The sequence below is a fragment of the Phaethon aethereus genome, assembly GCF_964289735.1.
Source record: "Phaethon aethereus genome assembly, chromosome: 3".
Classification (NCBI taxonomy): Eukaryota; Metazoa; Chordata; class Aves; order Phaethontiformes; family Phaethontidae; genus Phaethon; species Phaethon aethereus.
Genome location: NC_138576.1, coordinates 100772655 through 100799439, shown reverse-complemented (window position 1 = coordinate 100799439; position 26785 = coordinate 100772655). Strand labels below are relative to the sequence as shown.

The 26785-nt window shown below is 40.1% G+C and overlaps 2 protein-coding genes across 2 annotated transcripts in view; one reads left to right on the top strand and one right to left on the bottom strand.

Moving 5' to 3' along the window:
* The window catches only part of DYNC2LI1 (dynein cytoplasmic 2 light intermediate chain 1), a gene marked incomplete at its 5' end in the record, with an annotated part of 55023 nt that overhangs the window by 24001 nt on the left and 4237 nt on the right, over positions 1-26785 (top strand). The window contains 7 exons of the mRNA XM_081998593.1: positions 18769-18873; positions 19641-19797; positions 21742-21980; positions 22396-22528; positions 24235-24504; positions 26392-26557; positions 26648-26740. Coding sequence (XP_081854719.1) covers positions 18769-18873; positions 19641-19797; positions 21742-21980; positions 22396-22528; positions 24235-24504; positions 26392-26557; positions 26648-26740 — 1163 coding nt within the window. The remainder of the gene's footprint in view (positions 1-18768; positions 18874-19640; positions 19798-21741; positions 21981-22395; positions 22529-24234; positions 24505-26391; positions 26558-26647; positions 26741-26785) is intronic.
* Positions 262-16856, bottom strand: ABCG5 (ATP binding cassette subfamily G member 5; the record flags this gene model as incomplete). The annotated part of the gene is made up of 13 exons (XM_081997290.1): positions 262-458; positions 1634-1746; positions 3404-3589; positions 6681-6819; positions 7676-7881; positions 8144-8357; positions 11008-11137; positions 12270-12409; positions 13955-14083; positions 15056-15158; positions 15378-15514; positions 15969-16090; positions 16735-16856. 13 exons carry the CDS (start codon positions 16854-16856, stop codon positions 262-264), a joined length of 1938 nt encoding a protein of 645 aa, XP_081853416.1.

The following is a 26785-nucleotide window of genomic DNA, read 5'->3' as shown; positions in this document are numbered from 1 at the left end:
CTGAATTAAATTCAGAAAGTCCTTTAAAACATGCAATACTGTTGATTGTGGCTGATTTGGAAGTGGGTGGGAATACCAATAGCAGGAAGCCATTCACTCTCTTAAGAGAGCATTGTTTTTCAAGAAGGAAAACGTCCAGTTAGAAACAAATGTGAGAAGATGAATGTGTTTCTGTATGTATAATCACTTAATTTCTATCTAAAATGCAACCATAATAAAGTTAAAATTGTAGTATTAGACATTGTTAGAACTGCTACTTTTTTATTGCCTGCCAATAAGTCTGTCTCTTATTTTGAAGCTTAGAATTGCTGTTATGGCAAGTCCTGGTAGAAAAGCATAGAGTATTAGGAAATCGATTGTGAACCGTGACAATGCACCAGGAAAGTTTTTTTCAATGAACTGATTGCCATGAGAGAAAATACACGCAGCATTAGTTGCAGTGGAACTGTTGGCTTCACCTGTCAAAAGAAAAAATTAATTTCTTCAGTAGGTGAATCAGTAAAATTGAAACTCAGGCTTCAGTACCTAGCTCATACATTTCCTATACCTAGCCCTAACATTATTTTATATGAACTATACACACAGCAGGATTTCTTATCATTTTGGAATAAGAACAGACAAGCCATATGCTTCTGAAGTTAATCTATGCCATATTTTTCAAAGGCAATAACAAAGGGTCACTAGGAGCTTTCCCTTTTGTTCATGCCAAACAAAAGAAAATCTACAGCTTTGCAGACACATTATCTGGAGGGGCCTCAAGAAGCAAGTTGCCCAATGTAGTAGACTTATAGTGTTCATATTTGTTAAGTGCTTCCAAAATTCAAGAAAGAGAGACTGTTGGAAGGGCACATCAGCTGTTTGTCATTACTACCAAAGTCATGGATTCATTTTCTAACAGTTGCCATCTATGCTCTTGTAATAAAGAGGGACAGGAGAGCATAATGGATGAAGAATATATAGCCAGGTGTCTGTGCTTCTCTCCAATGCTAAAAGCCCAAAATAGGGCAGGTCCAAAGCTGTAAGCTTTACCCCTATTGATGGATGTTAGCTACTAACCCTGCCAGCCTGATTGATTCTAATGTTTTGCCAGTTCTCTTGCTCACAGCCAGCGAAGCACAGCCTGACAGATCCAGGCTGCTCAGTATATGCCATGGCAACACATCTGAACCCAAGCCTCGCTAGTATGAGAGGAAACATCTGGTCAGGTGTTACCTGTCAGTGCTCCCTGCATTCATGTTTGATCTTATATTGTGCAGTTCTATTGATCTTCTATTTGTGTAACACTGCTCCAATAAGCACATAACAGGCCACAAAGTTTACCTTGCCAAATGCCCCCAAAGCAGGGGGATAAAAAAACACGTGAAGAAGAGAAAGATGAAAAACTGAAAGAATGAGAAATGGTTGGGGAAAAAAAGTCAAGCTTTTCTCTAGCTTGCCAATACGGTCTTTACTAAATAATAAGCTTTTTTTAACAGCTCACAAGTTGTCTTTATCTTATCAGGATACTTTTAATGTCTGTAGAAGGAAAATAAGCATCAACATCTCATTAAAGTTATTTACAATGGATTTAAAGGCTGCTTTTTGGTTTTTGGTTGGGGGGTTATTTTGTTTTGGGGTTTTTTTGAACACTTACCACATGTGAAGTTTAAGCCATAAAATTCATTTACTATAAGAACTTCGCTGCTGTATTTTTGAAAGGTAAGATAACTGAGTATTTTAAAAGGTGTCGGCATTTCTTCAATGGTCCTTAAAGAAACAGAGAAGTTAAATTTGCTTTTGCTACACTCCAAGAGCCAGTTCGGCCCCAAATTAAAACAAGGTGTCATCTTTGTATGGCTGTTACTGAAACGGTTCTTGGCTGTACCTGTAGGGTTTTCAAACAAAGGCCATTTTAGTGCTAAATGAAGACACAACCATGAAGGCTGTCTCTGACTTTGGTACAGTGTCATAACATTCAGCCCTGACTTGTTTATGGACAATCACAAATAATTCCATTAAGTTGTTTGCTGTTCACACTGCAGTGATAAACTGAACATGACAAGACCCAATATAAACCTTAGTTGCAAAACTATGTTGCTTCCAAAGTAAGAAACCATCACCCACTCTATCTTTAAAACCAAAAATGACTGAATATCAAGCCACCAGAACAATAATAAAAATACAAAAATGAAACAAAGATGAATGAGAAGAGAAACAGAGTATGAAAATTTTGACATAATATTATTCAACAAGACTGGGCAATTTCTGCACCTAAAGTACTGCAAGACTTTATAATTAAACACATCAACAGAAAAAAAGCAGCAACCCAAGTCTCAATTCTATTTTTAATATTCTTCATTGCCTCTGAAATTTAATCATCAAAGACATTCACAATATTAATTAGTAATGTCTCTACTGTAAAATAAGGTTAGAAACCTCTCTAATACTTTTGAAAAGTTATCATTAAGGTATTAGGCTACTGTAGCTGGAATAACTGTCTTGTCCCTATAAACATACATCTTCCTGGAATTAGGCAGGGAACCAAATTAATTACATATGAACTTATTTTTATTTGATAAGCAAGTATTAGCAAAGATCCACTTTGAAGAGACAAAGCATCGGCTTTGTGAAGACTCTCATGCTTTTATTGAGGGCAATTTGACATCTTTTGTTAAGCTTACTTCATTTGCATTGGAAAGATGTCAGGTGAGCATATCATATTTTCTCAACATCAAGAAAACTTTTTTTGACGATAATTTATTACAATATGTTTCTCAAAAAATAGTAATTTCAGTATCAACAAATATCAAAGTTCATGCAGTTACAATGCAAAATCATTTATTTGTAAAGTAATAGAGCAAGTGGATCAGAATTTTCCTGCATATTTACTGAACTACTTTATTATTTTTATGTAGTTCAGTCTGCCCAGGTAAAGTGTGTGAAAAATTCAGTGACTAAACTGGAAATTAACAGATAAGATAGTTCAGAACAACTTTTTTTAAAAGCCCTCATTCCTAGTATTTAATACCTGATAAGGTCCAGCAGTTACTAAAAGTTGTAAGATGATTATTTTTTTGGTAGAATCCTCAAATGAGGACAGCATTTTATGTGATAATATCAGCATAAGTAAAATAATTCAGATGAGCTGAGAGATATTAATTGCTCAGTTTTATCTTCAATTTATTTGCAAAAAGTGAAAAAAGTTAATATCTTTGTTGATATCTAAAGTAATTGTCTTTTTTGTGCGTTTAGCATGAGGTCTGACACGATTAGGTAGTTCTACCTCTGAAGGATAACAGCTGCACTTTCTCTGCGTTGCTACGTGTGCATTACTGTGCTTCAGCAATACAGACTGTTCATGAAACTCTTCTGTAGGCAGATTATTTTAACATTAACACCATAATGAAATAAAACTTTTTCCTACCTTACTAGTCCAGTTCCCACTATCACGCCTGCTGAATTAAGCAGCACCACTCCACTTTGGACTGTATTTGGGTTTTGAACCACACCAAGTATAACAAGAGTTAGGAGTTCACCAATTATATGAGATGCTAAGACAACAGCAAAGAAAATTCCAAATCTGGAAGCATCAGGATACAACCCTGCAGTCCTGTACAAAAATGAGCAAAAGAACATTTAAAAAACAGTATTTTGGCATTAAACTTCGAACATAGCTTTTATTTTTGTTTTTATTTAGTTTTTGCAATTACTCATTAAGTGAACTGTTTATGTCAACCATTAGTATGTTGTTTGGAGCCTTAACGTAAAGGACATTCACTTAATTTTGTGACATAAGTGCATTAGATTTTCTCCATCTAGATTAAAGAGGGTTATGAAAAGATGTAATTGTAGCAGAAATCTGTGTTGTTTCAAGATAACCACCGTGACTTTTACAATCCCTTAAACTAACATCCTCTTCCTTTTACAGTGTATGCAGTGGGAGTTATTTATGTAAATCACATATTTAAAGAACATCTTTATGCAGATAATCAACAGATGGAATTTTGCACTTCCGATAGTGTGCAGGCAAATATAAAAATAGATCGGCCAATTGAATTCACCACCCACGTAATTCATCCAAACACCATTTCCTCCATACCCTGGCACTCTTTAATACAACACACTGTTCCCAGTTTTTCCCTAGCTCGCCTAAGGAAAAAAAGTCTACTCCCAACCTGTACTAAAGATAGAAAAGTTAAGAGAGGCCAGCAATTGCTTGGCAAACTTAATTCAGCTTTATAGTGTATGCGACAGGGACAAAACCTTTTATTACATGGTGACATATTACTCTCTTTCCAAAATACCTCATACCAACATTGCCTCACGCCAGGTATAGGCTGTGCGCTTTGCTTAGCTAACAAGCAGCTATTCAACACCTTGGTTTCTTTTTCATTCCCCAATGCAAGGCCCTTTGTCTTTTCTTTAATCCACCATGTTCGAACATGGTCTTAAAATAGAAGTATTAATTTTCTTACAGGTTTCCTGTAGCATTTTTTGCATGTAATACCAAAATAATCTCTATTATAAATAGATGGCTGAACACTGACTCTTCAAGTATTTCAATGAGCTAGCAGGTATTTAGCAACCTTTAATCACAGATTGGTGCAGAACAAACAGCCCTCCAAAGTCCTAGCATAAAAGTATCACCCTCTCTGAAGTGCTCTATTACCTTACACAGAGCTATGTAGATACAGACTAGAAAATCTGGGGTAGGAATAGAAAGAGAAGAAAGCCTAAAAGATAAGACAAAAAACAACACAGAAGAAAGAATATTACAGCAATAGAATGGTAGGATAATATAAACTGTTAGAACATTTCCCAGAGGTATCTCTAGCCAGGAAATCTGCATAAATGGAGTACATTTACTTGATTGCAAAAGTGACTGTATTTGGTTTTGGCCAGAGCTGCCTCGGTTCTGATCAGGTACAAGTTTGGGTCTGTCTGACCCTACGACCACAAACTCTGAGACAAGTGGCTTGTAAGAACACATCAGAGGCTATCAAAGCCTCTCCAAAAGTTAGTCCATCCAGGAAAGCATAGTACTGCACAAATACAATCTTCAAAATTTCAGAGAGAAACTGCTTGCCCTAAGAGGTCTAAGGGCACTATGAAATCACTCTGACACATCACTGATGGCTTCCAAACAACCACAAGATAGCAAAGATATCAGGAAGCTAATATCTGTAAATATTATCCATTAACCAGAACCACACTCTTTATTGTTGATTGTGTTTGAAGCTGCCAAAGCACAAGGGCAAAGTCTCTGCCCATACAAATTATGGAGTGTGCGTGACAAACAGTGGCTCATGATCTTCAGGAGCTCCACAAACCTTCCCTCATTGAGCCTGAAAACGTGCTTTCCAAATGGCTGCCTTCTTGGCAACCAGGTCACTAGTGGGCAGCAATGGAAGGGCTCTGGGGAGCACCGCGCATCCCCTAAACGCATGAAGGGAGGAGGAGTAATTTCTGTTTGTATGTGGAAAAGGACTTCTCCGGGAGCACTGTCTGAAGCAGGCAGCAGTGACAGCTGGCAGAAATAAAAGCCCAGGTAGCTAAGTGGACAAAGAGAAAGATGGCTTTGCTGGAGCAAAACTTTAGTGTGCTACACACCACTCTCTTCATAATGAGGAAACCAAAAAGCCCAGAAAAAATCTGAAGGACAGAAACTGGTCCTTATTACATTGCTATTAGCTTATGCCAGTAGCCGTGGACTCTCTTAAATTCAGAATAAGCAAGTGGAAGGCAGGAGATCAATGGAACAGAAATGAAGAAGAGCAGACCTATGTGATAGATAAGGCAATGAACAGATGATGTATTTCATCACCCCATTCTGAGGTAGTACTTCACTATGATGTGAAGAAATGAATGTACTTGGGGGAAAAAAGCAAGGTTTAAAACCAAACCCTTTCTCCCACTATCAGAAATCCACTTCTATGTCTTTCTCTGGGTAGTGCAAGCGAAGGGACAAGGTCTCATCACTTCCATGTGCTGTAGCTAAACCCCAAACATCCCAGGAAATAAAAACTGTCACATAACCTACTTTCGTCTTCCTCACTTCCCGTCCCCCTGCACTTATTTCCTATTTTTCTAAAAGTAGTGTAAAATAACACTTCCAAGTTGTGGTATGACACAAGAATGATAAATGCCTTAGGCCCATAAGAACTTCTGAAGTTACCTAGACAACTGATTTTTCCAGTGTTACTCACTCATTCATAGAATCACAGAATAGTTTGGGTTGGAAGGGACCTTCAAAGGTCACCTAGTCCAACCCCCAGCAATGAGCATGGACATCTGCAACTAGATGAGGTTGCTCAGAGCCTCGTCCAACCTGACCTTGTTTTAACCCTACTTCTTTTTTCTTGTTGTGTGTGTGTGCACATGCACGCACATGCAAAGTTTGACCTACCAGAAATAAAAGGCCTTCCTGCAGTGCTCAACAGGTCTGTGGCAAGACTGGCACGTTCTTAAGTGCCACTCAAGTCCCTGATCTTATTTAGCAACTCTTATTAGAAACCTGCACCTAGTCTTAGCACTGCCTGAAAGAGAAGGGCTAAAAGTGTGTCATCTTTCCTTAAGCTTTCTCTGTAATCATTCTGAGAGACGATAGCAGGAAGCCATGCCAGGAGGCCTGTTGCTGACATCGGAATTGAAATTGATAACAAAAAGAAAACAACAATCCAATAGATGGTACAAGTGCTTACCAGTATATGAAAGCGCTGAAAATTGCCACGCTGATGACACTGAAGGGCAGGAAATGGACTATATAAGCTAAAAGCATTTGCCACTTCTTATACAAGCCATCTTTACTTTCTTGGTCACTGATAGCACGTAGAGGTGGGACTGGATTAAATGTATAAGAAATAAATTAAATCACTATTGAATGAAGAGACCAAGAATTGCTAGCAAAAATGACCTGAAGCACAGAGACAACTTTAAGAATATATCAAAATTATTCTGTATAAACCAGCCTGATCACTTTTTCCCCCACTATAAATGCAAAACATGCTCTTTGCAGATTACAAAAGTTGGTATGCTTAATGAAAGAGGCCTAACTAGGCAGCATGCAGGACAGCCTTCTATTTTTGCAGATACATATTAAAGATATGAAAAAACTGCCATCACTGGATAATTTCCTCAGGTGACAACAAGCAGCGTATGTTCCCTACATGAGCAGAACAGTTTTTAGGGCTGTAAACAGAAACTACTGTTGATCTTAGTATGGCAGCTGTAAGAGAAAAATGTTAGCATCACATCATACTCTTAAACCTAATGATCCTTAATTGCTGTCAAAGCTGTTTTGTACTTCCATCCTTTCCACATCTTTGGTTTTGATCCCACTTAAGATGTTAACTACAGACCCAGACTGTGTCCTGCCTATATAATGCTATCCGCAGGCAAGTGAAGGGCTCTTGCACAGTTCAGAATAAAGCCTGCATACACAGGCCACCTGCAAAAGGGAGAGGCAGGGATCAGGGCATTTGCCTTCATTAAGCGCAGTGAGCCTGGAGCCCTTCTGATGTGCTAATCTTTTTCTGTGGTGCGAAGCTTCCTGTTGCTTCATCTTTGATATCAGCTCTGACATTACCTAAAACTGTTAAGATCCTTTAAATGACTATCTTCAAAAAAGCCTTTTTCCTATTGACAAAATAGTGGCATCGATACCTGCTGCCGCACGTAATACAGGACAGAAACTCACAAAGGGCAACAGCATTGAGCATCCCTGTGTAGGGAGGGGCACTCACGCACTGGTAGACAAGCCCCACACGGTCCTGCACTGCTCCTTTTACCAAGTCATTTCTTAGTCTAAGAAGGAAGAATGCTACAAACAAGGCAAACAACAGGTTCTGGAGGAGACGCATGATGATGCCCATCTTATCTCTGGAGAAGTTTCTTGTTGTCCTCCTGATAATGAAACAAAATAGTAACAATATACTTGTTAGTTATGACTGACCACATGTTGGTAGGGTATTTATCGCTGAACAGATCTTAGACACGCAATGTCCCCAAAGAGATAATATTAAAAAAAAGACAGTGACAAGTACAGTGGTAGACCAAAAAAACAAGAAAGTGCATTTACATATATGGGGCAAAACCCCAAGAGATTAGTGGATAAGGAAAAAAAAAATTTTTTTCTTTAAAAAAGAAAGAGAAGAAAAAGTCTTACCTTAAAAGAATCCATGATTTGTAAAAGGCACTGGGTGAGTCTTTGTTTTTGAATGGTATTGGTGGCAGCTCTTTCATACGCTTTGTTTTTTCAATGGCTGCCAGTACTTCGCTAAAGATCTCCGAGTTTTTGTAGGCTGATACAATTACCTGAACCCTACTGTAGGTTTCGCATTCACGTTCCTTGCTTCGGGTGTCCACAGATGTCAAATCCACTGTAAATTTACAAAGTGTTTACTATATGTACAATCATTTTCCTTTCTTACCTCTTCCCCCCTGTGCAACTAACCTTTCCTTGTCTCTCTCCTAAAATCTGCAAAGAAGAAAAGGTCCATTGAAAGTATTCAAGGTTTCTTTTACTCCTCCGTTCAATTAGAAGCGGCATGAATGAATAACTGCGCAGCCACAATAGATCTCTGTGTTTTGTGGCCTCTGTAGGACCCTGAAGTTTGAGTCCTCTATCTGGAAATGCAAGGACTGAATGGTGTGCTGGTCAGACCTTCAGCGTTCTCCTTGCACAGCACAGAGCTGTGCCACTGGTGAAACACTACTGCTGCCAAGAGTAAGACAGAGCACCAGCTGAGGATGAATATTGATGAGGATGAAGAGACAGCTTTCTGGTCATGTATTTCTTAGGTTTTTCAGGAAAATCCTCACACAGAGCTCCCTGATTCCCCCCTGTCCTCTGCCTGCTCCTCCATAACCATAGAGCTTCATTTTTCAGTTAGTCTGAGCTCATGCTGCAGGGACACTGCTCTTCTCTACTTGAGCTGTTAATGCGTTTGTTGCTCTGGATTTCAACCATCTCCTCCTCAGACATGCAGGCCAAATTCCCCTAGCAGGCACAGCCCAAGCTGAAGAAAATATTACTTACTGCTGTGGAACTTATGAAAGGTAAATGCTTCACAGAGTTAATGTTCCTTTCTAATAAATCCACTTATATCTATTCTTGACACCAGGAATTCTTTTATTGGCAGATGGGAACTTTGTGTGTGCTGTTTGTACAAGCCATAAGGATTCAGCAATAATGCTAAAACACCTTAGAAATTTCCCTTTTTCCTAATAGCAATGAATTCAATGAGGTTTCAAAAACCAGACTTGCTCTCAGGAATAGCTATTCTTACAGATTTTTATATTACTTTTCTACATCTGATAAGACATCTTTATCAGTTATTTATTTTTAAGGTTTGTGTCATCCTTAGATTTCAGTTTTATAGTATTATGCTCAACTTCAAATACAAATTGAACAAGAGAAAAGGAGCCCTTCTCCAAGATTCTTAATTTGTCCTCAAAACCTGAATTAAGCTTATGAATACTTCCCTGGTGTTCTGAAAGCTGTAATTCAGCAGAATTCTCTTTAATGGTAAACATCCAAAATAAAGTCTTCACTTATGTAAATATGAACATCCAAAATGCAGACACACTTTTTAAAACTTAGCCAGTGTGACTTGCTGGAAGTCACACAGGAAATAAATGGCAACCAGGTGCTTTTTAAAAAAAAAAAAAAAAATTACAACACTGACTAGTCACTAGACTAAATAGCTAACTCCTACCATCCATTTGTACTTTTTTTAATAAACACGACACATGACATTTCAATAAGATAATCCACACCCAAGATATACGGATCTATTTTCCTCTGCTGTTGGTGTAAATGATATCAGAATCTGTCCCTTCATTCACATCATTAAATCACACAAAAAATATAAACTACCAATTTTCCAAAGACTAAATATTCTGCTGATTTTTAGCTCTAAACAGTATCTTTTCCTTTTCTTGTCACATTCAAAGGCTGACATTTGAAGAATGCAATACTCTCTTTACCAAGCTTTTTTAAGAGTGGGCCTAAATCTCAAATCATCTACGCTTTTCAAGACTATTCAAATTCATGAAGGTAAAATTATCCTCACTGTCACACCAGTGTTTTCATCTTCATCCCATTCCAGCTTCATGTCAAGAACCATCTTCTCTTCTCGCTGAGTTTAGGGTGCCATCTAGACAATAGAAAAATACTACCTCCTCTGAATGTGCCATATTTCTGAATACAGCTTTTTGGATTGGTCAAATTCCCTAGTTAATGCTCAACTAGTAGCATCAGAAATCAACCTACACACTAGATTAAAAAAGAGAGTTAAATAGACACACACATATGTATGTACACACAAACACATACACATGTTTTTCAAACATGTATCTGCATGCATCAGGTACATAGATGCCCTGCAGTAAAATGAAAGTTCATTTCCAAAAATCTCATGCTTACACTCTTTTTCATCCTGAATTGGTAAAACAGTACTCTTCACCTTTTGCCAACAGCTTACTACTATGATCTCCTGAAGCATCTGTATGTTCTGCTCCAGTAGCTCACCCTGGTGTCAGCAACTCCCCAAACTTTTGGAAACCTAAAACTCAGTATCTCTGGAAATTGATGCCTCGGTCATCCCATATTTATTCTACATCCTTCCCTCCGGGCAACGACTGTCTTCAGTTGCTTGGCATCACGCAGTCCGTAAGAGCATGGGACTCTCCACAGTTTTGGCATCAAATTGTTTCTCCAACGTCCCACAGACAGCCATAGGGAGATGCCATCAGGAATCCACAGGTCATGAAGTTCAGATTCCTTTTTTATTGGTAGTTTACTCCTTTCTACTGTGTTTCAGACCTACTGGAAACTTTTGCTGTTTTAGGGACTCAGTGGAGGTTACATGGGCCCAGCTCTCGCTCTTCTCTGAGCTGAGACTAATTACAAAGTTGGGGAAGAATTAAAACACATTTCTATGTCTGGAAAAACTTTAATTTGGGGAAGAAAACTTGTTTATTTAAAGGAAACCCATATTTTTACCAAAACAACTTAGACAAACTTACCATAGAAGTCAAAAGGATTTGATTGCTCAGGACAAGAATAGCCACAGTCACTAAAAAATGTCATCATTTCCATAGGGTTCCCACAGAAAACCATTTCTCCAAAGCTCATGATGGCTATTTTGTCAAATAACTGCGGGGAGAAAATTAATATATTAGCAATACATACCAAGAAGCAGCACATGAATTCTTGAGTACAGCTACTGTCTTGATAATAAAAATGCTTTGACAGGAAAAATAGTTTTGACACATTCAAACTTCCTTAGTTCATTTCTATCAAAGGAAGTTTGTCCTTTCTATCACACCTCTTGGTGGTTATGCAAGATGAAACACTTGTAAGCTCTTAAAACTGGTGGTTCTCAAAACTGTCAGTGCCAGCAGCATGCAGAGATAATCCACAAACAGAAATGGGAGCTGTGGACTTCTGACTTCACTTCTCTAATGCACTTTCACTTACTGACTGATCTCCTTTGGTGCTTAATAGCCTCAAATTGTTGGGAAGATTATCTTGAAGTGCTTAACGACTTTAACAGCACTGCTTTTCAGGCGAACATTTGCCAGGGCAGTGTTCCCACCAGCTATGATCAGTCCATATTCCGAAGGCACCAGGACAGCTTTCAGTCCAGAAAACCACTGTCACTCCCCTCTGGCTTCATGACCACTTACACTCAGTTCAGTCAGCCAGGGAAGAGGTGCCTTGCATTCACGTGGGTGGTGGATGTGTCGAAAGAGCAAAGTGCAAAATAGTAACAGGAAGGGAGAAATGTTCTGCCCAGCACAAGCCCTGCAAGGCAGGCCTGCCCCACCACATGACCAAGGTGTACCCACATCACTTGACACAAGGAGGAAAAAAAAAATTTTTTTTTTTTTTTTGCCATTTCAAATTATGGCTTTATCTGTCTCAAGTTGCAAGTGTTACTGAAATAAGACTATGTAAAGGTAAATAAAGTGCTAGTTTTTACAGTGCCTGCACACATGGGGCATTTACACAGCTTCTCCCAGTGTTTTTGATTTGGGTAGCTGCATAACACAAAGGTTAGGCACACAGTCAGGTGTGTACTATTTTCACAGGGCAGTACCTGTCCCAAAGTGCCCTGTGACTGGCAGAAGGCCAGAGCTAGTTCAAGACAAGCCTTGGGAGGGGGGCAGGGAAAGAAGAGAGCCTTTGAAGGCAACTATACTGGATCTTATACTTTTATCCTGAAAAGGACCTAGGTACTAAAAAGCCTTGTAAAAAAAGCAAATAGTGAGTAGATATCATTTACCCTGAAGAGTTCTGAGCGAGGCTGATGAATTGTAATAATCACAATCCTGTCTCTGCGTGCAAGCTCTGAGAGCAGCGAGACAATCTGGTTTGCAGTCAGGCAGTCCAGCCCTGTCGTTGGTTCATCAAGTAGCATGACCTCTGTGAAATGACAAGAACTAGCATTAAAACTCAGGTAAATAGGGAGCAAATGTTATAGCTTCTACCTTTGAAGCTAGTTTGGCAAGTAGTATAGAATTTACTTTACACGTGAAGTTCCACGTGTAAAGCAGAGTATGCACAGATATTGCCACGATGTGATCTTTCAGTTTTAGTTAGCTTCAGTGGTTCAGTTTCAATCACTAGGAATAAGGACATAAAAAACTACTGCAGGATCAGAGCATAATCATCTTTTTCTAAGTTCAGGTGAAATGTGATAATTACCACAATAGATTTGATGTATATATATGCTTCTAAGAACAATAATGACAAATTTTAGCATATATACAAATGTAAATATAACTGACAAAATTAGCTAGACATTGTAATCTGAATTAAATCTATATATACATACAGAATTTGTTATAAACAAATTAAATTATGTTAAAATACAGCATATATAACTCCACAGATATGAGAGGTAGGGGTTTTTTTACTGCATTTTCTTCATGATTTAATTGCACATGGAAGGGTCAAAGTTACAGTCAAATCAATTATTTTTACATATATGAGACACAGAAGAGGGCAGGCCAACCTTGATCAGGATTAAGGGGGAGAGCTTTCTCTATAGGTTTATCTACACAGAATTACTATAGTGTTTACTATCAAGTTTAGCGAACTTACTGAGCAATAACTACACCCAGTGAACTCTCCGGGAGTCAACAGTAGCACACAGCACCTGTGATATACCTCACTTTGCTATTTAAATGCTTTTTCCTGCCTGGTATGCAATCCTAGCACATCTGTACCGCTATGAGGACTCCAGAATCCAGTAAACACATGCTATACGTTCACTACATAGTTTCTTAAAGGTGCCAGAATCTTATCTCAAAACTGACAAAATTTACAGTGCTGTTTCCCATGGCTAATCCTTCTTGTTACCCTGCTTTGATTTTCATTCATCGGATTTTTTTTCTTTACTGTAAATCTACAACCACACATAGAAGTGTAGTATTCATCCATATCTGGTTTCTTATCACAGGCAATGCAAAATGAGGGCTATTATACTTCTGAGCATTTACTCTGTTTTGTTTATGTCTTTCCCAAATGAGCAAATCTCATGTGCTGACTACCTTTTTGACTCTGGAACACACATGGCTCTCACACATGCATGGCTGAACAGCAGCTACTGCATTACAAGGCTCAATGTTTCCATATATATGGCTCCAATGCGCTCAAAAAACTATATGTGCCACAACCAACGTTTCATACATAGAAAGGGTGAGCCCAGAAAGATTTAAAATTGATAAACACAAGTCTAAACCTATGCTCAGTTCCTAAGATTTTAAAATTATCTACTTTCCAACATCAACTAATAGACTAATGGCAGACCTGAGTTATGGCTCATCCTTTTCTGTCATTACTAGACTAGCTTTTGCTGAATTACAGTATATAAAACTTTTTTATTCTGAAGTGGCTTATGGGGGTCCATGGTGCGAGCCAAACACTGCTTTGTTTTATTTTGAAAATCCATGCAGTGGTACTTACTGGGATCTTGTAATAGCTGAGCTGCAATTGAAACACGACGCCTCTCACCCCCAGAAATTCCTACAAAAATACGGCTTCCAATTATTTTGTCAGCAATGTGGCTGAGACTCAGCTCAGCCATAACAGCATCTACCTGAAAAATAATTACAATTTTAGAAAGACTAAACACAGTCCAGCTCAGGTACCTGTATGCAAAATGAAAAAATGAAAGATGAAAAAGACATAATTTTAAGGTATGGCTTTCCCAATATGCTGCTTGCATCCATTCTAGTTGGAAGCTATCTGGCCTCATTTCTATTTTTTTTAATATTATTTCAATTATTATTTTTTAAATTTTATTTTCATTTATTCTGAAATAAGTTGCATTTTAGCTTCAGTTAACATTAAAAGATGAAGAGTTTAGAGGTGGGACTAAAAGTTAAGGTATGAAGCATAATGTGTTGATAGCAGAAAGGCACATCAATTCTGAGCAAGTAGAAAATACTGAGTGGAAGATAGGTGAAGAGAGGAGACAGAGGGCAAGAGCCTTTGGTCAGGAATATCCAATCTTTACAGAGGCCAAAAAGGCCAAAAAACAGAGGCCAAAAAGCATCCTTTAATAGATCTGAAACACACCTACTTTATCAAGAGAGTAGCTTGTAGGGGGCTTATTAGACCAGTGCTTTTCAGAGCTGTTCTGGTTAGTGAGAAACAACCTACAGGAGCCAGAGTAGCGTCAAAGTCACCTCTGCTGTCCATGAGACTTGCCAGCACACATGGCCCTAAACATCCCAGAGAACTGGGTTACCCAGCTGGGAAAGGGGAGCTGAGCTCAATACCAATGGCAGCATCTCCTGCAGCAGTAACTGCTGCAGCTTTGGGCTGGAGGGTTTTGTCCCAGTATAATGGCGATTCCCTGGGGCGTCAGCACAAGCCCCTTGCAGAGGTGGGGAGCACCCGAGAGCTTGTCCCCTACTCCTCAGCAGAAGGATTGCTCCCCATTAGCAGAATGAGATTTACAAAACCTTATAAACGTAAAACACAGCCATGGATGGAAAGTGCTACTGGTGAAAGCATTACATGACATCATGTCTGCCTTTCTGGTAGAAGATGATAGAATACAGACCTTCTTTTTGATGAAGTCATTGGAGCATTTCTGAAGAGTTAGTAAAGCAGTGTAGGTCAGAGACTCTTGTATCGTAAGGAAGCTTAACAAAGTGTCACTCTGGAAAAAAAAGGTGAAGAGGAAGAGCAGTTTGTCCTGTAGCCATTAGATCTTGCCCCTGCTTGCACAACTTTCATTCATTCATACAATTTATGAACTGCTTTGTATCAATTTACTTATAAAATCACAGTCAGATTACATTAATCAATTATACCAGCAACTTAACTTTACTTCACATGAGAGGAAGCACAATGCACAAAAATAAACACAGAAATCAACCTGTGGCACGTAAGAGAAGCAATCTCTAAACTGTTCCTTTTTCAGCTGACGCCCGTTCACATACACGTCTCCAAAGAAGTTGTTGTTATGGCCCAGTCTTCCTGATATTGCATCCAGAAGTGTTGTTTTCCCAGATCCTTTCAAACAAAATAAATTAATCACATGATGAGATGAATTTTATGAATTCAAGAGTGGCTGCCTCGCTTGGATGGAGACATATGAAAAGAAGAAAGGTGTTTTTTTTCCTCAAAGCCATTAAAGTAATAGGTCCTGAAAGCGCAGCTAGTTAGGGGGAAGTAATGGGAAACGTAGAACATGTGTATCTTAGCATATAATTCATACAAATTCACAGTTCATAGTAAAATGTTTTGGTTTAGAAGTAACCTTAACTTTTATTGAAGTTATTAATTGTTAGTTAGATGACAGAGGATGGAACTCTGAAAACCAAGCACCACATATTTACAAAGCAGGGGTTAAAAACAGCTGCAATTTCATTATTTAAAACACAGACCTCAGTCACATTCATACCACTGTGGAAGTCATTGGTATTAACTATGATCTTATTTCTTTTGAAGTACTGGAACAACTTACCAGAATTTCCTAAAATTCCCATAATCTGGCCACTCTCTATGTGAAATGAAACATCCTTAAGTATTTGCCGGGTCCATTTTTTATGATATAAAGAAACATTCCACCACGGGCCAACATGTTCTCTTGGAAAACAAACATGAAAAACGGTGAAATAGAGAAGATTTTAAAATTTTGTGTAAAGCAAGTGAGTTGTTTACAGCTGATTGCATGTGGGATGGGAGCCTGCAAAGATTTTAAAATGTCAGGGGAAAAAAATTCCCTCCTCACCCCCCAGGCTTTAACTTTTTAACTTCAGTGTTATCCGGAAGGCAAAATGAAGTCTGAACAGATTTTTCAGAATGGCTGCTAGGAGGCTTTCGGACTACAACCAAAAGGGAAACTCGAATTAAGGCTTTATTTGTTGACTGTGTTCACCAGCCATGAATCCACCTGACCATTTTCTTAGGGCCTCACGTTATGCTTCTGGCAGCAGTAAGAAAGGCAGTGGGAAAGGGCACAATCTTTGGAAATCTTCTCTAAAGCATCTCCTTCAGAGACACATGAAGAAGATCTGATGAACCCTCCAGAGGAGGGACCGGCTTTGCCTCCCTCAAGCCGGGTGCTCTACCCCTGTGGCGGGCGGCCCAGCACCATGAGGCAACATCCCTCCTTCTTCACCGGGCCAATGCCAAACTCAGAGCCCACCAGTCCCAGCCCCTCTCCCCTCGGTCGCTGGGGCCAGAGCAGCTGGGGCAGGGGGTCACTATGCCGCCCACCCCAGCCCTACCTGACGGTGTAGGAGATGCCCCGGACACTGATGCTGTCAGAGAGCTGTGCCGCGGCCTTCACCTCGCCTGTCTGCCCAGTGCGGCCGCTCATCTCCAGGGCGGGAGACCCTCTGCCCGACATCCTCCGGTGCTCGGGCCCCGCAGGCTCCCTCCCTCACGCTGCTGGCCAGGTGCCCGACGCTGCCACCATGTCTCCCCCGACGCTGGGCAGGGGCAGCTCCCCGCCGTCCCTGGTCACGGCAGGTCGCTGCCCCCCTGCCACTCACCACCCTTTAGGAAGCACCTAAAAGAAAAGAGAGGGGCCCTCGGTTCTTTCTTTTTCCTGAGAACAACTGACAGGTGATTAGCTGAGGCCGCTATCTGATGTACCTTTAGCCCGAGCTGTTACTGTCCCAGAGGAGGGGAACATTTCCCTGTCCATGGGGTCACGCCAGCTGCAGAGACACCGCACGCCAGGAGAAATGCTGCTGCAGTGAAGGCGCCGGGAAAGGGCGAGAAGGATTTCCACAACTTTCAAAGAGCCGACACTCAAACCACCTCGGGGAGCAAGACCTTCCGCCGCCAGCATGAAGGAAGCTGCTGAAAACGTCTCTCTGGACAGTGCTGGCCGGAGCCAGGTGGCATGCGAGGGCTTGCTGGTGAGTGAGACCTGCAGGAAGCAGAGAGGGACCTGACGGGCTCGGTCATCCCGCAGTGCCAGCACCTGCCCGGGAGCTGGGAGAGGCGGGCGGCCAGCCTGCCAGCCAGGCTTTCTCAGGCGGCCAACCCTTACCTCCTCCAGCCCTGAATCGGGGAGCAGAGAGCGCCTCACCCCCCACAAGCACGCACTGGGGATGAGGTCAGTGACATGCAAGCCTCGCTCAGATGCCATGGTCGGGGGGGGGGGTGAGGGAGGGGACCTTCAAATACACGGGTGGAGCAGAAGGTCCCTGAGCGTGGCCTGGACTGGCTTTCCCAGGACATGTCTTTGGGCTGTAAAACCGGCTCCCCACATTTGCTGGGGACCACCTGTTTTTTAAAAAATTAATTGCAACATAAGTAAGAGTGCAGAGCGTTTTGGCAACGGGGGGAACTCGGAGGGCTTTAACGTAGCTTTTCAGGCTGCTTGGTGCCGTGCTGCTTTCTGCTGTGAATCTAGACTGCAAAGATTCATCAGCCTCCCTTGCTGTGAGGGTAGGGGTGCCCGCAAAGACTGCGGTGACCATCTGCCAAAGATACCACAGACACGCAGAAGGTCCGCTACGCAGGGAACGGGTACGTTTGCCTTGGCTGGGAAGTGAGTCTGACTTGTAGGAAAGGCACAAGGCTCTGGGAGAGATACGGCTGTCTGGAGGGAAAACTACAGGCATGCACACAGAATTAAACCCAAAGCCAGAAAGCTGCCTCAGCAAAGACTTCTTAATTGCAGCTGTGTGCAAAAGGTTAACCAGGCTACGTAGAGACTCTCTGTTATTTTAACTGGTATCTCAGAACACCAGGTTCCAGTTGACAAACTGTGAATTTAAAAAACAAGAGAGGAGGAGGCTGTACTCGTGGTCGTACACATACTTGTTCATAAAGCCTGCATGTTAACGAGTCCCTGTGGAATTCAATAACGAACATACTTCCAGTGAACCTTAATTTTTAGCTGCCATAACTTAGGAATTTCAATATGCACCATTTTGATCCAGTAGACTAACACTGCAGAAGCGGTACATTTTTTTTCCTTCAAAAATAAAGTCCAATCTTTTTATGGTGGCATGAAATTTATCTCCATTTTTAAAGTGATCCCATTTAAACTGAAAGCAAGCAGAAGAGCATAGCACAGCATATTTGGCCCTCACACATGCCACTAGAACAAAGTACATTTCAGACTGATTAACAGATAACTCATTTCAACCCTTCAGACTTTTGCACTGCAGTAACTCATCAACAATAGTATTATATCCCATAAAATATATTTCCCTTTCTGCTTCGCCTTTTCTGAACTAAAATTTTAACAGCACTTTAGGTATTGTAATTAACTATTGTAACTAACTTAACAACTTTTCCAGACCAAGGCCCAGGACAGTATTTTTTGCTCTGAAGAAGATAACAGTCTGTATTTCAAATACAGTGGAAAATCAAACCTTCTCGAGGTCAAAGAACTCAACTACCAGGTAAAAGTTGTACCTTATATACTTCCCTTCAGCAGGAAGCATATCCAGCAATACCTGTTTCTATATACAAGCCATTTTAGAAGTGAACAAAGTTGAAGTTCACAATACTAATTCACACAACCATTGCAGAGTCAGATACACAGAGGTTTTGTAAGGAGAATCATGCTCTTGGCTGCAATATTGACCGCAGGCTAAACTCTCCATTATAAATATACCTACTAAAGCTAGGGGATAAGATGGGAAAATAGGTTTGTTTCTAGGCTCTGTTTTTTCTCAGTCTTGAGACAAATTATTCCTCTGAAGGCTGGGGCAGAGGGACTTTCCATTCAGCTAGGTATGTCGGGAGTCCTTGCTGGCAAGAATGAGCATGGGGAAGGAGACAAGGAGAGGATGACATAAGGAGGATTTCAGGGAAACAGTGACATTTTTCATCTCCCTTTGTGCCACCATGGCATCTGAAGTAGACTTCACAATTTTGAGTTTTGAGTAATTTCAAATGGTATATAAAAATGTTAAAAAATTACAATTTACAATAGCAACAAATTACCAAAGTAACAGAGGACAGAGATAGCTTTAGTGTTTAACAGGAACAAGAAGCAAAGCATGAAAACCATGCTTGGCTGTAAAAGAACTTTCTTACACGTATTTCTGAAGACTAACAATATTATTTTAACATATTCTCTGCTTGTAACTTCATAACTTTGAAGATACTTACTGCTAAATAGTTTGTTGTTCGAATTGAAGCGACTCGATTCTTCCTTTGTTAGGTTAACATGGCATCCCAGATTCCCTGGTATGAAAGCCTTGCACAGATGAAAATGCCATGGACCTGGAAGTCGGATCCCTCTTCTCATATGTCAATAATCCAGAATCTGAATTTAAAAGTTCAAAGTGGTCAGATGCTAGCTATCATAGGAAGCACTGGTAAGAGAAACCAAATTTCGTGATTTGACCAACTCTCAGGTAAAATGTACACAGCCAAAAGCAACTCTCTGCGGTGTTTCAATGGCAAAATCTAGCTAAGAAACAACCATTGTAAATGCGTCACTGAAATTCATTCTTTAAAATGTATGAGGAAACAAAGCATAACAAAACCAAGAATGACATGGGGGATGGAATTTAAATTTATTTTCAGTACCAATTTTGTTATGACTTGTACATTTACTCTTTGTTTCCTGAGGTACAGTGGGGCATTGTTATAACTGTGGCCTGCAGTGCCAGCTCTGCTGGACATGAATCAGCTTCATGGCTCAGATTCAAAACAGGCCAGTTGCAGACCTTACTCAGTAACATAGAGGCAAATGAGGCCAGACCCTGTAAAAAGGATCATTGGCAACTTGCATAGCCATAAGCAAGAATTCCCTTTGGTTTGAAACAATTATCACAGGACAAAATATCGCATTTGGATTAATTAACAGAAATGTAAGGAGAAGAAAAGACAGTTCCTCTTCAGTCTGGTTTTAAAATGGGTCTCTGCTTTCTTAGATCTTTTTTTGGTTTTCTTTCATTTTCTCTCATTTCTGGTTTAATCTTCTCCAGGGTGAGCTTGACTAATGGAGACATAGCCTTTACCCCATGTGGTTAGTTGAGTCAAAGCTCATCTAGGAGGATAAGAAGTAGACACGTGATCTGTTAAACCGAAGTAAAAAGTACCCATACTTTGGAGGTAAAACCCCCATGCTGTGTCTCCACTAGACTCTTACATCAGGTTAGCTCAGTAATTCAGTGAAGACGCTCGCTCTCAAAGAAAGGCAAGGCATATTTGCCAAGAAGTTTTAACCTTATTTCTACAAAAGAGATATCTTCTTCCCCATTGCCATGGGATTTTTTTTCTTAGCACATATCCTTAATGTAACTGAAGTTGTACCTTGGAGATTCCCGATAATAAAAAGAAAAGCTTGTGATGAAATAACATATTGAGTTATAGATATAGCACCTTTGTAAGGTAACATACACTGAGCACAAACCCCTTTCAGCAATCTAGTCAAACTATTTTTAAAAGCTGTTTATCATCTATTTCATGAAATGCCTTAGTAAAGTGGATTACACTGCTGATGGGTTTCACACTGTCAATGGCAATCAATATGTCACTCTTAAATAGAGCAATACATGGTTTACAGATGGATGGGTTTCTTCTTTAAAATGTATATATTACGAAACAAGCGTGGAGCTATTCTTTCAACAGGGAGACTAGAAATAAATTACATCTAATCATGAGAGCTCTGTGTGTTTACATACAGTATCATACAGCAAAAAGGAAAAAAATCATATCTTATTTAATTCAAATCATGTTTTGTTTTCATTGTTTTACTTTTCTCATCTTTGAGTATGAGCCAGCTTTTCTTAATTATTTAAATGACTTTGTCTTATTTAAGTCATAATGTTTATTTCAGTCATGATTCTTATTGTCTGTATCATCATTCAGCACCTTAGTTATTCAGCTGTTCCAGCTGCTGCTTCTGAATTCACAATTCCCTCTACAAAGCAAGCTCTTGGCGAGCATTTAGGTGCCAGCCCTGCAGACAGCACAGGACACCACCTTTCACCTATGTTCCAGAAGTGAAAGAGAGGTAACGAGGACAAAGAGATCTTGCTTCTTGAGTTCAAGGAGCTATCCTCAACACTCGACTACCCAATTCTGCTGAGAAATAACAAAGGTTAAAGCCATGTACTCCATTCCAGAGGAGAGAGATTTCCTGAACGTGAGCTTGTAGTCACTATTTTGTGTCTGTGGCTTTGGAAAAGCTTCAGGAAGGGCTGGGGAAAAGATGTTAAGGAACAAAAACGTCTATCTTCTGTCTGTGACTAAATCCCTTTTCAAAATGATCCCTTGGAAATTAATGTAATTTTCAATTTTGACTTTTCTAGCTGGTGGAAAGACATCCTTGCTTGATGTAATAACCTGCCGGGATCACGGAGGCAAAATCAAGTCCGGTCAAATCATGATCAATAACAAACCCAGCACTCCCCAGCTTGTTAAGAAATGCATAGCACATGTGCGGCAGGATGACCGACTGCTCCCCCACCTGACTGTCAGAGAAACACTATTGTTCGTTGCCAAACTGCGCCTTCCAAAGTTTTTTTCAGACTCACAAAGGAAAAAAAGGGTAATTAAGCTGTTGGAAAAAAATAAAGTTGTCAAAAATGTGTCTGACAGGAATTATCCAAGAGATCCGATGTGTTTGGAGTCAGAACAGATAATCTGGCATTTTTTTTAATGTAGATTATGAATTATAAACCTTTTTCTTCTTTCAAGATAGAAACCAGCAATTGTTCCAAACCTCATAAAAAATGACAATCTAGAGAAAGCATTAGAGAGGCTGAAAGAACTAAATTGCTGATCGCTGAGCCTTTTTTAATGTTATCTCTAAAATCAAGATGTTTTTCAAGTGTCCCTTGATCAGATAGCACTGAAATATCCAGATGAATTTTAACCACATTAATCGTATTTTCAGCTTAATCTATGCACAAATGTGCAGATGAACTGTTGCTTTATATCTGTTACCCTTCGGATCCCCCCAGGTAGAAGACGTTATAGCAGAACTACGCTTGCGTCAGTGTGCCAACACCAGAGTAGGGAACGAGTACCTCCGCGGCATTTCAGGAGGCGAGAGGCGGAGAGTGAGCATCGGTGTGCAGCTGCTCTGGAACCCGGGTGAGCAAAACCCTGACACCTTCTTTGTGCCCACCACAGACTACTAGAGCAAACGGGGCATTAAAAGCAGGTAGGAGCTTACAGGGAAGAGTCATACACAGAGGTGCCCCTGGGGCAGCTTGGGTAGTTTGTACTCAGGACAGGACACTTAATAAGTCTTGCACCACTCTCTGCCAGAGGTTATCTCTACGTGGCAAAGTTAGACACAGTGACAAGGTGCTGGTCCATTTGCTTAAATTGAAATCAGTGCTGATCATAGATAATACTGTAATTATTGCAGTAATAATTGTGTAAATGGACTGGTTCAGGAGCCAACCTTTCGCTTCTCTCACCCTTGCCAATGGAACAGCAGTGACAGAGCCTCAGGACCGTTCACCCACTGGTCTCAAACAACCATTACACAAACTACTGAAAGTTGCCTGAAGTCACCCTCACAGCATTGCTCTGGTTTGCGCATATCAGTGTGAGGTTTGTTTTTTATCTGACCGCATGCCACAAGTTCCTTTGGAAGGCTGCTGGCCTCTTACAGCATCAAGATTGTTTTCCTTTCCTCCAACCCAGGCCATTTACATGTGCAACGTTAGCAGGGAAGGTCATTTTCTTGGCTGCATAGTCAGCTGTTGCGGTCTTGTGCAACTCACTGACATTGCTGGCTCATGCCACAGGTGAAACAGAAATTTCCATCTTCGGTAAAAGCAAAACATAAGACTAAATCTGCAGCTGACTTTGCAGGAGTGAATCGCCTATCTGCTCTTACATATATCAACAGCACTAATAAGCTTGGCTGAGCCTCTTGCTGAGTGAGATTTCCCATCAGCTCTTGCACTGGGAAACACATCTGAGATTTTTTTGCTTGTATAAAGCTGTATTTTTGTAATTATGGGGCAAGCAGAAGGGGGTTTTTTTGTAGGAACTGACACTCAGGAATAGATGTACTGGTACCGAAGTAAAAAAATAATCACTTCTAGGAAAAATAAGTGAAGTTTTCTTTACATTTCAAACATGCATTATATGCCTCAGCACAGACACCATGGCTGTGTACAGACATTGCCTTGTACTCATTGCGGCCATTAAGTTCTATAGTAACACAAACACTGCAAAGTAATACAACACTTTCAAGTTTGTAACAGCCAATTGCAAAACAAACAAAAACATCCAAACATATGCATATCTCTTCATGTATACGTACAAATAGGTGCAAAATAGAGAGCAGTTGCGAGGAGCAGCTATCTAAATTAGTACGGTGTGTCTATTTACACATGAATAATACAAGAGGTTTAAGTATCAAGCATTTAGGTTAAAATGTTTCAGTAGGCAGGATACAAAGCTAATAGTATTGCATTAATTAATACTCATGTACCTGATATTTGTACAGGCAAAGTGCAAAAACTGCAGAGAAGAATGTAAACTTAATCAGGAGCCTAAATCTGCATCCAAATGAAAATAATAATACAATTTTTAAAAATCTTGTTTCCAGTAGGAGCAAGATAAGATTTAAAGTAATTACCCTTGGTCATCATGTTCAGTAAGACAGAGAAGAAATTGCCAGTGTTGAATATTATTTGATACTGGTAGGAAATATACTTTAGACTTTTAAAAAAAGGAATATATCGGTACTAGTGCATGAAATCTCACTATTTCACTTAGAACATATTTTCCAAATCAAACATGCAGCTTTCCACAGCTAAACTTATTGTCTTTGGCAGGAATTCTCATACTTGATGAACCCACATCTGGACTGGACAGTTTTACTGCACATAACCTTGTGATAACATTATCCAGACTGGCTAGAGGAAACAGATTAGTTCTTCTTTCACTTCATCAGCCCCGGTCAGATATCTTCCAACTGTTTGATTTAGTTCTTCTGATGACTTCTGGAGTCACTGTCTATTCTGGAACAGCTAGAGACATGGTCCAGTATTTCACAGAACTAGGCTATCCCTGCCCAAGGTACAGCAATCCTGCAGATTTCTATGGTTAGTATCAAGCACCGACATAAAAAAAGGTTACTGGAAATCATTCGCTTTCATAAGTGTATCAGCTAACATTGATTCTTATTGACCATAATTGTCTTAGAAATGCCTTATAACTGAATCAGATCAATACTGCAGCAAATTCAGTTTTTATTAAGATCCTTATTTGCCAGTACGGACAAAATCAATTTTAAATAACCCTCCTTCTAACCCTGCCAGATATAGCAACTCTTCCACACATTTAGCACACTTATTGCTGTGTTTTAGCTGTTTGAAACTTTTGCCCTCACTGAGAAAGACATAGATGCACTGATCAGCTGCTTTCTGTAGCCAGTTCTCTGACTTCTAAATGAAGAAATGTGAGAAGCTAGTTTCCCAGGGTGAGGAATAATACACACCTGGAACAGTAAATGGTAAAGAAGAGAGCTGCCCAACAGAACATACTAGACAGGAAAAAACCCAAACCCAGAACAGCAATCCTTTTATTCCTCTTCACAAAGAAATTTAACTACATGGTTCCAAATCCATTGCTGCGCTGTTTTTTTGCAACATGCAAAGGGAATCTGGCCCTATTAATCTAGCGGCAGTAGTTTCTTACCACAGAGGTTGGTTCAGTTCCAGCCCTTAGGTCTTTGCACTCAAGTTGGCTGGGAAACCTTGTACAACCAACTGCAATACTCTGGAGTAACCTCTTCTGCTGTGCCTATGTGGCAGACAGTGTCAGCTCCTATCAGCTGTGCAGAGATAAACAAAAGTTAACCTCAGCATCAAGCCCTGCAAGACGACCTTTGTCACCACCACGGTTCAGAGCAGTCCTCAACCAAGTGCAGCCTTGAGGAAGGCTTGCAGCACTCTTGTATGGGAATGGAGAATATGAAGCAGTCCTGGGGAAACTTGTAGCTACAGCCTGTGGTTACAGGGACAAACCCCTACGATGTGGAGGTGGGGAGGGATGAGAAAGGGAGGTGGAAGATCATTTAGCAGTATGCACAGGACTAGAACCCATAGGAAGAGAAGAGAAATATAGGCAGCAGGAAGGTAGAAATGGGACAGGATGGTAGAGGATGCCACAGAAAGAAGGAGCACCCGACAAATGCACACATGCTAGATGTCTGTCAGAGAAACAGGAGACCAGGGCAGAAGTAAAGAGGTAGGGCAGACTGCAGCTCGTTTTTGATGAACTGCTGCTGAAGAGTGGCTGAAGAGAGATGATCAGCCCAACGTAAGGAGTTATGAAATGTGCAGCGATAGTTCTCTCAAAGCATCTGCAAAATTTCAGGTGTTGTCACTCTATACTGAAGGTCAGCATTGGAAAATGCTATCATAAGCTTAGATTTAAAAAAAATGTATTAAATGAAAAAATAATGCCAAGTCACCTGTTGTTGTGCTGCTACTATGTTGTCCTTGGATAATATTCTTCTTAGGCTTTCTCAGTATCGGGTAAAGTTTATGGCACCTCTTTAAGATACAAAAGATGAAACAGTAATTTTGCAGATAGAGAAAAAACATGTGATTTAGGTCAAAGTCACATAACAGATTGTAAATGTCTAAAGGCCAGGAAGGAAATCAAAACTGCGTTCTCAGCATCCCTCTCAAGCCACTATTAAAATTAGAAAAATGTGAAATAGTAGTCTACACTATTTTAATAAGCAATTATAAAATCTCTCAGTGATTCACTGAATGGCTAGATAAGAAACATCGAAACAAAATACACATTAACAATCTGTTCTTCTCCAATTACCTGAAGTAACTGATAAAGTTTTAAGCGTTATAGCTTAATGCACGCACATCAGCCGTACTGTCTGTTCACAATGAAATCTCTGATTCTAAACAGATCATAAATTTATCACATCTGTAGCATATGGACTCATGCCAAATAATGTCTTGCAGTTGATTTGACCACTATCGATAAACAGAGTGCAGAAAAGGAGACGGAAAGCCGGAAGAGAGCAAATATTCTTGCCAACTTGTTCCTAGAAAAAGTCAAAGATTTTGATGATTTCTTATGGAAAGTTACTGAAGGAGACAATGTTGCAACCGCATTCAGCAAGCAAAGGTAAAGCAAAGAGTGTCATATAGCAGATCTGGAATAACAGCTACAGACTGTGATAATTTCAATTTTTTTTTCCTCTGTTCTTTTGGGCAGTTCCCATTTAAATTCTGAAGAGACTATCAACATGCCTCACCACTCAAGTGATCAGTTACCAGGAGTCTTAAAGCAGTTCACTATATTATTAAGGTAACCTTGTCTCCGGCATAAACAGTTATGTACCATGCCCGTTTG